The following is a 12,795-nucleotide window of genomic DNA, read 5'->3' as shown; positions in this document are numbered from 1 at the left end:
CGAAAGTGTGGATTTCAGATCGCTTGTTTGTTAGCTAACCGATTCTGCCTCACCAATTTAGCATGGTACTTATGATGACTGCGATGTGATAGTAAACTTAACATCATTTTCCATTGCATCTTTGTGGTTTTTTTTAACTACGTGTGATAAGACGTTTGATTTAAAATAATAATATTTTCAAAAACGAAGGCTACTGGAATATCATAAATAAAAATTACTTCATTTTGACAGGTACTAACTCTAAATCGAAGAAAGTTAGTTTCTTTCGGAGGCTTGGCCGATCCAAAGATTCGACGCCGCCGAGACGTACCTCATCTTTTACCATGCAGCAACCATCAGTGGAGATGGCTCTTCGAGAGCTAACGCATCCAATTCATAATGAACAGCTCAAGAATCAACAGCAAGTCACCTTCAAGCTGGTTAAAACAGGTAAGATACTTTGAGCATGAACAGCTATTAAAACATAAAATTACTAGATAATTCTCTTTTTCTCCACCTTATCCCACTAGTTGGGGTCGGTACAGCTAATTTTTTCTTTCATTATCTTTTATCAGCCGTCATCTCAACACTCATTCTTTTCTCTCTCATATCGTCATTCACACACTCCAACCATGTCTTCTTCGGTCGACCTCTTCCCCCTCTACCTTGCACTACCTTTTCCATACATCTCCTAGTCACATGCATCTTCTCTCTACGCATCACATGTCCATACCACGCTAACCGTCCGCTCTTTAATTTGTTGATTACCGGGGCTACTTCCACACTTCCTCTGTTATACTCATTCTTTATCTTGTCCATTTTTGTCAGTCCGCACATCCATCTAAACATTCGCATCTCTGCCGCATGCACTCCTCTTTCATGCTTTGCTTTCGTCGCCCAACATTCAGACCCATACAGAACGGTAGGTCTAATGATCGTTTTGTAAATTTTTCCCTTTTATAATAACTACTAGATAATTATAACAGAATTTATCAAAGGTATAACATTCTCCTTAAGCAATTATAACTAGCTGGATTCGAATAGCAAGTTAACCTGCGATCAAAAACGTCTAAAGTGAAATCGGTTGAGACCGTTAATTAAATATTCCTATTTACCGCCAGCATACTCGACATCAAGACAAATCTAGTTAACGCGAGAACCGGCTTAATTGAATATACTCGATCATAATTCGATAACGATAAAACGGGAACAACACATCAAAAGAAAGGGCGCACATCAGTAACACTGCGTTCAGATAGCTACACAAACTCCATGATTCTTAAATTTACTTTTTTTTTTTATTGCTTCGATGGATGGACGAGCTCACAGCCCACCTGGTGTTATGTGGTTACTAGAGCCCATAGACATCTACAACGTAAATGCGCCACCCTCCTCGAGATATAAGTTCTAAGATCTCAGTATAGTTGCAACGGCTACCCCACCCTTCGAACCGAAACGCATTACTGCTTCACGGCGGAAATAGGCGGGGTGGTGGAACCTACCCGTGCGGACTCCCAAGAGGTCCTAGCACCAGTGATTACGCAAAATTATAATTTTGCGGGTTTGGTTTTTATTACACGATATTTATTTTCTAATTATCTTTCTATTTTTTAATTATTTTTCTTTTCGTCTTTCCATATCGAGGAATCAAATGAACTTGCCTAACAAAAGGTATACCGTAACAAAACCTGTACTTTCGCCGTACTACGTTCCTTTTACGTTTCGTAGCTCAAAGCGGCATAATGACTATTTCACGAGGCACGTCGCTAACACAAAGAACGTTTTTGTAGTAACTGTGTCTACAGTTGGAAGCCGTCACGTAGGGGCAGGTTTCAGCGTCAAATAGAATCATTTTTTCAATCCGTTCCGAGCGACTCGATTCGGGAAACTACGCCGCTCTATTGAAATTGAATGACACTCGAAAGTGGGTCCTAGCTTTACATAATAATATATAGTTTCAATCGATTACATTTTTACAGCATACAAAGGCAAAAAAGGTAAAATATTCTTTTCACTTGGTGGTCAACCTACAGAGCTTTTTTTAAATAATAACTCGATGAGCTCACAGGCTACCTAGTATGAAGCGGTACACTATCCCGTAGTACAAGATATTACCCACCACTACTAACCTTGAGGAATTTCATCAAAATGTATATTGTATTGGCCTAACAATTATCAAGCTAAAATGAATTATTCCTTCGCAGTAGGAATAGGCAAGCATTGTTTTGCCTATTTCAATAACTGGCCATTACAGAGAATTGGATAGGAAACTGAGGTTCATCACTTTTAGTTCGTAACACAGGATTATAATATCTATGGGTCTTCAACTTTTACATTTTTTGTTTGGGTGGACTAAAATGAATAAAGTTGGCGATGTATTGAATAACGCTCAAACAATGTTTAATTCTCCTTTGCAACGAGTAATACTTTAGGACTTCTTCTTTCAAAATGTCAGAATCCATTCTTAAATGCTAACGTGAATTATATGGACTGAAAGATTTTTTGTTTTAATATTATAATCCTGCTTTTGTCGAATTGAGGTAGGCTTTAACGAAAACGTGCTTCGAACGCATTTAAGGTAACGCTGAATAAATGAATGGAAAGCTTTCCTTTATGTGTTGTGCTTAGCAATATTAAAACGATAACAGGTAGAATAAAATTTGTTTGAATATTTTTTAGGTCGAGAATAAGAAGATAAAATCAGTATTCGTTTGTAGTGATTTATTTTGTTACTTTTATTCTGTAATTCTCTCTATGTTTATATATTCTTTTAAAGGAAAAACTAGCGAAAAAGCTCTTGGCCCATCTGATATTAAGTGCTTACCAGAGCTCAAGACAACACAACATGAATGCACTGCCCACCTGATGACATGAGGTCAATAGTCAAATAATGGCTGTCCAATACTTCAGACTAGCGACCTAAACCTAAACCTAGATTAGACACTAGAGACCATCTAGCATTACTGCATTCTGATAGAAATTGGCAGTTTGGTGGTACTTACCTATGTGGGTTCACAAGATGCCCTACCAGTAATTACGCAAATTATATTATTATAATAAATATAATATATATAAATAATCAAATTATATTATATATAGTCGCATCGTTCGATATGAGCTTACTACACGTCTCATTCTGTACCCCACGGCGACTATGAGTTCTTTAATGTTAGTGATACTAAATTGACAGTCATATTTAGTGGTACTACAGCAGCTTACTATACGCAACATTCAATTCTAAAAATTTGCGGTGTGGCAATATACAGATATCATATCTTTTAAACAAAATATTTATTATACCCTCCTAATTACCAGAAACTTGAAATAACGTAATTTTATTTATTGTAAATGCACCACCCACCTTGAGACGTAAGTTCTAAGGTCTCAGTTCAGTTACAACGGCTGCCCCACCCTTCAAGCCGAAACAAACGCATTACTGCTTCACGGCAGAAATAGGCGGGGTGGTGGTACCTACCCATGCGGACTCACAAGAGGTCCTACCACCGGTATTGTAAAGCTCGCATTAGAGAGAGATGCGTTTTTTTTTTTTTGGGTAGATACCTCTTATGATGTACCCGGGCTAAAAGGCACAGAACACAAGAGCCGTAGTGCAAATATTACTACTCACCCTAAGATATGACGTTGAAGGCTTGATTGCTATATTATCTTCAACGGAAACACTAAATTGTTTTGTGCCAGGTACCTTGTCAAAATACGAAAACCAACATAAATCTCGTCTGTACTATTCATTAAACATTTACACAAATATTCCTCACCGTAAACATTACTTTAGAGAAGCAAGATAAACAACGTTAATAGCTTTTCAGAAAATTCTTTAGAAAATGTTGATAGTCAATTAATTATATAATTATATATAATTGTAAATAACTACTAAGATGGGTCAATTAAATCACGGTTCGTTTGAGGTTTCTCTACATCAACATAGTATAAAACAAAGTCGCTTTCTCTGTCCCTACATCCCTATGTATGTTTAAGTCTTTAAAACTACGGAACGGATTTTGAATGGATTATTGCTTCACGACAGGAAGGTGGTGGTACCTACCCGTGCGGACTCACAAGAGATCCTACCACCAGTAATTACGCAAATTATAATTTTGCGGGTTTGATTTTTATTACACGATACTATTCCTTCACCGCCGAAGTTAATCGTGAACATTATAAAATTATTATTGAAGTGTTAACTTTTTATTGGAAGGTAAACCGTTTCGTTACGTAACGCGTTACGGCGCCAGTCTGTCTTCTCTTTCTCTCACGCATACGGCAGCGGTACTGAGAACGTATGTAACTCCTAACTATTTATATATCTCTTTCAATTTATGTTACAATTTACCTTACATTATTATATTATTATACAAAAAATAATAACCTAAGCTTTTTCTCAAATTGAACAATTTTAATATTAAATAGTTCAACTTAGATTAGTACAAGTTATCACTTTTGTCGGCGTCTCGAAAAGCACAGGTTTTTTTGAAGTTATGCTTCTGTAGGCGCCTTATGAAAAATTGATGAGAGTGAAATTTTACGATGCGCGCGCACCGTGACACAAAATTAACAGAATGAAGTTGCCCACTAAATCGCTCATTACAATACGACCGACGTAACTTGGCGAGTCTGAATATAGTCGCAGGTGAACTTTCGCGCATGTACACTCGTAAAAAAAAGTGTTATTAGCATTCATTTTTTAGTAATATAAATGACAAAATTATTATTTAATATAATTCATACTAAATATTATTAAATTATTACCGTTAAATATTTATTATTAATTATTTAATATTTAAAAAAAAGAAATAAATTTAATAAAAATAAAGTATAACTTCCTACCCGCGTGCATAAGTACACGCACCCTTTTTTTTTGTCAATGATAATACTGATTATAGTTTGTTATAAGTTCAGTATGATAAGTTAGGGCTAAACCTGTCAGTTTTTTATCATACAATGCAGGTCAACGTTGGATGCTAATATACAGCTGTGTCTCCAGTGACACGGTTCTATTTGCGGGTCAAATCTCGTTTCGCGAATGCAATTTAGTTAGGTACCACAACACTGCCGCTCGCACGAGATTAACCCTGTAGCCGCAAACAGCGAAACCATTTATTCGTCATCTGGATTTTAGGAATTCCATCCAAAATAATTACTTGTGTTTTTTTATGTGAAGATGTAAATTCGTTCAAAATAAGTTAAAACCACAAAATCGATACCTGTACTATCGATGATACACTCCTTTGAAAACAACGTGAAATAACATTAAGGTCTCAAGTCTGAAAAGAATTACTTTAAGATATTTCTTAAGGTAGCGAGGTTTTTAAATATTTTCAAAAGGATTCCGTTTTTAGTGAAAAGTATAAAAAGTAGCCAAACTGAATTTGGTTTTGAAGGAAAAACGTCCAGAGCGCTGTTTGCAATTCGTATTAACAATCAGCCTTTCCCCGTTTTATCTTTACATGAATGACCATAAAAACTCCTTTGAAGAACAGAGTTATGTTTCAAAGTTACAAGCACAGAATAACAAGTGAGTGCTTTTTAAGTGTTATTATTAATTTATATATATAAATGAATTGTTGTTCGTTTTCCCGACGTTCGTTGGACCGATTTGGCTAATTTTGGTCTTGAATTATTTGTGGGAGTCCAGAGAAGGTTTAAAGGTAGATAAAAAGTTTAGCTCTTTTATTTATCGATTGAGGCATTGAGGCACTATGAAGTCTGCCAGGTCAGCTAGTTCTTAATAAAAAATTGATGACAGCAATTAATATTGATTTCATAAATTTTCATAGTATCAATCAATTTTTACATATTATATACCAACTAGCGACCCGCCCTCGCTTCGCTTCGGAAACATTAAAACACACATGAAACCAAAAAATAAAATATAAAAAAAATTAAAAAAAGTAGCCTATGCTCATCAGGGACAATGTCGGCTTCTAATGGACCAAGAATTTTTCAAATCGGTCCAGTAGTTTCGGAGCCTATTCGAAACAAACAAACAAACAAATCTTTCCTCTTTATAATATAAGTATAGAAGTATAGATAATATCCAATAAGCGTTTCTCCAAATCCTTCGTTCTACATGTAATAAAATCCTTAAGAGGCCTAGCGCCTAATTGAAGTCATCGAACTGGGCATTAATGGAAAATAGTTTCTATACAAATGTAGGTCATATATCCCTTGTGGAATATTATTCCAGTAATTAATATGAAACACACGTACAGCAAACAACAGTTGTACAGGCTAATAAAGTTGACTATAGCTTAATAATGCAATACTCACTCGTACAGAACTAATATTATAATATTTGAACTCGCTCAAGCTTAAACTTAAGTATAATATGAACTAAAGTTTCAGTTATTTTAATTTTGTAGGTTTTATGCAAACATGTATGCTTTAAATGTAAAATGGGTTATATCTAAGTTATTATTAGGTTGATCAAAAAGCATTATCTTGGTTAACAATAAAAAAAATGATTATGTACTAGGAGGATCAAAAAGTAGTGAAAATAAGATAGAATATAATGACTATTGATAACTTAATAATTTATTTTTCTACACAGTCTCCGAGTCTCTCTACATAACGAGTCCAGTGGTTTTTCAAGGCTTCAATCCCTTTAAAAAAGTCTTGTCTTGGTCCTGCAAAAACTCTCCACGGCATCCATTACCTCGTTATCATCTTTGTTCCTGTTTCCCCTTAAGTATTCTTTCAATGTGGGGAACAGCTAAAAATCACTAGGCGCCAGATCTGGTGTATAAGGGTGGTGGTTAACCAATTCGAAGCCAGCTTGCTGAATGGCAGCCATCGCAACTGCCGACCTGTGCACGGGTGCGTTGTCGTGATGAAACAGCACGCCCCTTCAAAGTATTCCTGTCCTTTTCTCTTTGATGGCATTCCTCAACTTGGGAATTAAAGCTGCATAATATTGGCCTGTAATAATGGTTCCACGCTCCAAATAATCAATCAACAATATCCCTTCTGAATCCCAAAATATTGAGGCCATAACCTTGCCAGCCGATGACACGGCACCAAATTTCTTCGGGGTCGGTGATGATGGCCGTTTCCATTGCGAAGATTGCAGTTTTGTCTCGGGATCAAAATTATGGACCCACGTTTCGTCCATTGCTACGAAACGAGACAAAAAGTTTTCAAAATCTTTTTGAAACTTGTCCAACAATGTTTTCGAAATGTCAAGTCGATTTTGTTTCTGAATGTCGGTTAACATTCACGGTACCCATCTCGCGGAGACTTTTCTCATATTCAAAGATTGTTTCAATATGGATTGAATAACTTCTATATGAAATGCCCGTTTCTTGAATTAACTATCGGATGGTAACTCTTCGATCGCTCAATACAATTTTCTCGTATTCTCGTTTTCTCGCAAATACGTATCTGAGCTATGCCTGCCAGTATTATTTTTTTCTTACCAAGGCGTATGTCGTTCTCACTACTTTTTTATCCCTTCTCGTAAATCGTTGTTCAAATTGTAGTTGAACCATGACAATTTTATATATACGTAGGTAATTTATAAGCTTAGCTCGTAGGTTAGGCCACACGAAAAACAAAAAAAAGTTTTTAGAAGAATATTTTATGATAACCACCACAACAGAAAAAAATAGTACAACTAAGTACAGTAACAAGTGACAAGTGATAGTGATTATATCTTACAGGGCTTGCTACGACCGGTAGTGTGAAATCAATAATTTCGATGATTGTATATTTACCCCTATTTCCACTTCGTTGTCGACGTGTGGTTGGCAGCTCAACACACCACGTCACAGCTTTGACAAACCACATATCCCATAGTAATTTACATTGAGCTGACACTTCACAAGGGGTAACGTGTTCATATATTTACTAATATACTTGACGCTATATTTGATATTTTCACAAACATCATAAAGACACAGATAAATTAAAACTGTAAAACAAATCATACAAATCAAAATTAACTATAACTATTTTATTTCTTTGAAAAAAGCTTATAAAGTAAGATATTTTTTCGGCAAAAAGTTAATTGTCTTGACCTAATTCAAAATTAAATTCCGTTAACTCTTCGTTTCCGATTTCATGGTGGAATTAAGTCCCGACTAAGCCTGAAATAATTGAATCTCATAATGGATTTTCAAGCTCGCACGTTCTGGAATGAATCCGCGTTATAGATGACTTTAGAAGTAACAAAATTTAGTTGGCCTTCGTGCAAGCCTAATTTCATAATTGTAATCGATCGAATGTTCATGAATTATAACTATTCTTCTGTAAAAATATTAATTTAAATGTGTTTGCATTATCATAGAATCTGCAATTATGCTCAGACTCATAGTCAGCTTGTCCTTGAAGGAGCGATTTTATCGTGAAGACTGTGGAAGCTCCAATCTCCAATAGGTGAACCGCGACCGAGGGTATCTCACCTTCCTGTTGACGCGAAATCTTACTGGCCATGGGTGTTTTGGCCGGTGGTAGGACGTGTGCATCACCTATCTAAAATACAATGAAAATAATAATAAATAGCTTGGGAATTATTTAGCAGTTTTTCAGTTTCATTTCATTTAATCCTGAAGCATACCTACAAATTAAGTAAAGGTGACGTCAATAGTAAAATCCACTTTAGTGCTAATAAAAAAAACATCTAACTAAATCACTTTAATTTAAACGTGGAAATCTAATTGCGGACTCGTCTACAACCATTAAACAGTTTTCGATTGGATTTACTCGATTATGATTTTCCTTTTTGCGCGTTCAATTATTCGTTCTTGCTCTCTTGAATGTATTAGAATAAGGACTTTCTTGATTTTACAATGTCGGAGTGTTCCAAGATAATTGGATTTGATCACTTCATAAATATTAATTTTGTTTAAACTTATCTTTTCAACTGTAGTCTTGTGATTTGAATATAAGTCACATCGTCGTTTAAGAGTAATTCGTAGATATAAAGATGTTAATGTTTCATCTATATATATAAAAATGAATTGCTGTTCATTAGTCTCGCTAAAACTCGAGAACGGCTGGACCGATTTGGCTAATTTTGGTCTTAAATTATTTGTGGAAGTCCCGAGAAGGTTTAAAAGGTAGATAAATATGAAAATGCTCGGAATCTTATACCTTTAAATGAGCAATTCTTGTATATTAATATATATATAATCTGAATCTCGGTAACGGCTCCAAACGATTTTCATAAAAATTAGTATACAGGGGATTTAGGGGGCGATAAATCGATCTAGCTACGATTTATTTTCAGAAAATGTTGTTTTATTCGTGTTTTCAATAATCAACTCTTCCCGACATCTATCGGCGAATAATAATACTATTTTTCATAATTTCAACTAACTGCTGTAAAGACACAACAAGTTATCAAAAAAAAAACCGGTCATCATCTAGTTAAATAAAAATAACAATTTGGTTTTTCCTTTGATTTGTGCCCCGTCGGACGGATTCCTTTTGTTTGTTTTAAGTTTATCTTATACAAAAGCCTAGCTCTTTTATTTATCGATTGAGGCACTACGAAGTCTGCCGGATCAGTAGTAATAAAATAATTATTAATTAATTAATTTAAGTAAATTTCATTACGTGTTACTGTCGAGTGATATTTTGTGCGCAACATTACAATTAATGGTCTAGTCTTTATCATGCTTTTAATCTCACTTTCCGTGTCGTTACTGAACAAAACGTTAATAACCTAACATTTAAATATACAATCTATGACATTATCCAAATGGACATATTTCGTGCGATCGTTAAAAGCCTTGCATTATTTAAATAACAGTTTTATTTTCACTCTTTCATTTAAGCTCCGGCACCCGTCAGATTATATTATTAAAACTAGAGCCGAAAATATTCAACAAAATGACAGTGTGGCCTAAATTTAAAGAGCATACGGAATTACTTTACCGAAGATTTAAGCATACATGTGGAAATTTAACAGTCCACGGACCGAGTTTCCTCGCGCGAAAAGATGTTCACTTTGTGTACAAAGTTATATATTTCTTAATATACGTACAAATATGGATTGCGGCTGTCGCAACCATTCGGAGATATTATAATCATTATCAAGAGAATACGATTCGTTTCACAACGCGCACAGATTATTTGGAGTGGAACACGACTTTTGCCTCAGTTACAGTTTGTGAAATAGCTAACGTTGAAAAAATATGGATGATTAGTAACGAGGTCTCGAACGATAACTTCGAGAAATTTGATCGTTTCATTGGAGACATTGCTTTCTTCAGCGGAACATGTTATACTTGTTTAGCCACGTGTGATTTCAAACCGATTTGCTCATCGGATTTCACACAGACCGCGTCTATGTTTCGAACCCCTTGTAAAGACTTCTTTTTGAGTTGCAAATGGAATGGAAGGCCGATCGACTGCTGTAAACAATTTAAACCCCTTGCGACAGAATACGGTACATGTTTTTCAATAAATAATAAAAATGTAGCGGGCACCCAAATTCCATTAGTCGCTACATCCAATCGTCGTATACCAGGTGAGTTAGAAATAACAACATCACAAGATTACGAAGCATTTATCCATTCGCCTGAAGACGTTCCTTTCTGGAATATGGAATATGATCGACGAATAAGAATTGTTTACGGATCACAAGCTACAGTCACATTTACAATAATGGACGTAGTTAATGAACCAGAAGTGTCTCTTATAGCTCCTGAAACACGTCAGTGCCGATTTTCTGATGAAACACCCGAAAACATCCTTGCATTCAAGCACTACAGCTATTCTGTTTGTATAACACAGTGCAGAATAGACGCCCAACTGAGAATGTGCAATTGTACTCACCATTTATCACCGATCCAGTTTAAGGACCATGTTTGTGACTTCGAAGGTTTAAAGTGTTTGACAAATAACTACAAGACTCTCGGGAAGCTCAAAGTTCCGGGCACGAACGAAGCTGGTTTGGTTTGCAACTGTTTACCCTCTTGTATTGAGCCAGACTACAATGTGATCTCAAAGAAACTATCAGAACCCGAGAAATTTCTTAGAGCTAGGCCATCATCATTTATAATGGGTAGCAGACCATATCAGCGAGTTACCAGACAAGTTGCAAGAACTACTTTGGACCTCGTGGTCGCTATGGGAAACTGTTTCGGCCTTTGCTTCGGGGGTTCTCTTCTTTCGATAGCAGAAGTCGTATACTATTTATGTTTTAAGCGTTGGAAATATGTAAAAGATAAATAAATTACAATTATTGTTAGTAATATCAATATTTTCTCAAAAACAAATGTCAATTTCTTCAGGATAGAGTTTTATTGCTCGTTTGTTTTTAGATTTTAGTCTTGAACTTGCGCTGCTTTGAAAGAATACAATCAACATTCCGATCCAAGCACTCGCCGCGTGCTGACGTGCTCATTGTTCGTTCGATCGCCCGACCTCGGTTCGTGGCACATCTGGCGTCCAAGTGTTTTCTCGGAAGTGACTACCTGTGCTAATTGCGTCGCACCGCCGTTTGTGAACGGGCGGACCCCTAAATTCCTGGAATTCGTTCGGCAACTTAGTGGCCCGTTTGTGAACGGACGGTTGTGTGCCGTAATTAATCGTGATTATTATAGTTTTGGGGCCTCGCCGTAAGGCGAGTGTGTTTAAAGTCCCGGGGTAGCCCCCCCTGGGCACGTGACAGTTACAATGGAGTCCACGATCGATCTGTTCGCGGAATTCCTCCGTCTGAGGTACCCGACATTATCGGCCGAATTTTTAGAATTTAAGGCCAATCACGCCGCGAACTCAGAAGCGGTCTCCGTCGCGCCCGCCGCTCCCGTGTCCCCAATACTCGCGAGCAAAGCTCCCGCGTCGATCGCTGCGGTCTCGGTTCCAGCCCTGCGCTCATCCGCAGCACACGTCGCGTCCACGCGTTCATCCGCGGCCTCCATCGCGCCCGCGCCGTCCTCTGCCCCCGAGCGATTGTCCGTGGCCTCCGTCGCGACCGTCAACCCCGCGCCCTCTAAAACGCCCGCCTGCGGGTCGCCCGCGCCCTCCTCTTCATCCGACTCGGAGTCGGACATGGAGGTCGATCTTTCCCCCGCCCCCTCGACTGATGGATTCACAGTAGTCCAAAAAGGTAAGAGGCGCGCTGCGGAAGCCCGAGCTCCCGCGGCCGCCAAAGTAAGCAGAGCCGCGAACGCGTCGCGCCTCCGTCCACCGACCCCCGTTGCTCCCCCTGCCCGTGCTACACCGTCGCCGCGCCCGGTAGTACAAAAGAAAATCCAAGCCCCTCCCCCGGTAATCCTTCAAGAGAAGGCAGCCTGGGAACGAGTTTCCCTGGCCCTTAAGGCCAAAAATATTAATTTCACGAATGCCCGTAACCTCGCGAACGGCATTCAAATTAAGGTTCAAACACCCGACGACCATAGGGCCCTCTCTTCTTACCTCCGTAAGGAGCGTATAAGTTTCCATACGTATACGCTCCAGGAGGAGCGCGAACTTCGTGCCGTCATACGTGGCATCCCTAAAGAGTTGGATGCCGAACTCGTCAAGGCCGACCTTCTGGAACAAGGCCTACCAGTAAATTCAGTGCACCGCATGCACACCGGCCGCGGTAGGGAGCCATATAATATGGTTCTAGTCGCCCTCCAGCCTACCCCCGAGGGTAAGCAAATTTTTAACATACGTACCGTCTGTAGGCTCTCCGGTATCGCCGTCGAAGCCCCCCATAAAAAAGGCACTCCTAGCCAGTGCCATAACTGTCAACTGTACGGGCATTCTTCCCGTAACTGTCACGCGCGCCCCCGATGCGTCAAGTGTCTAGGCGATCACGCTACGGCCCTTTGCACTCGCGATCAAAAAACCGCGACGGAACCGCCT

The 12,795-nt window shown here is 38.2% G+C and overlaps 1 protein-coding gene across 1 annotated transcript in view; it reads left to right on the top strand.

The window, feature by feature from the left end:
* The window catches only part of LOC101741686 (uncharacterized), a 181,360-nt gene that overhangs the window by 40,406 nt on the left and 128,159 nt on the right, over positions 1-12,795 (top strand). The window contains exon 3 of the mRNA XM_038018733.2: positions 232-429. Within this exon, the coding sequence (XP_037874661.1) occupies positions 232-429 (198 nt within the window). The remainder of the gene's footprint in view (positions 1-231; positions 430-12,795) is intronic.

The sequence above is a fragment of the Bombyx mori genome, chromosome 22 (genome assembly GCF_030269925.1).
Source record: "Bombyx mori chromosome 22, ASM3026992v2".
Classification (NCBI taxonomy): Eukaryota; Metazoa; Arthropoda; class Insecta; order Lepidoptera; family Bombycidae; genus Bombyx; species Bombyx mori.
Note: the sequence above shows the minus strand (reverse complement) of the source record. Positions and strands in the feature narration are given on the sequence as shown.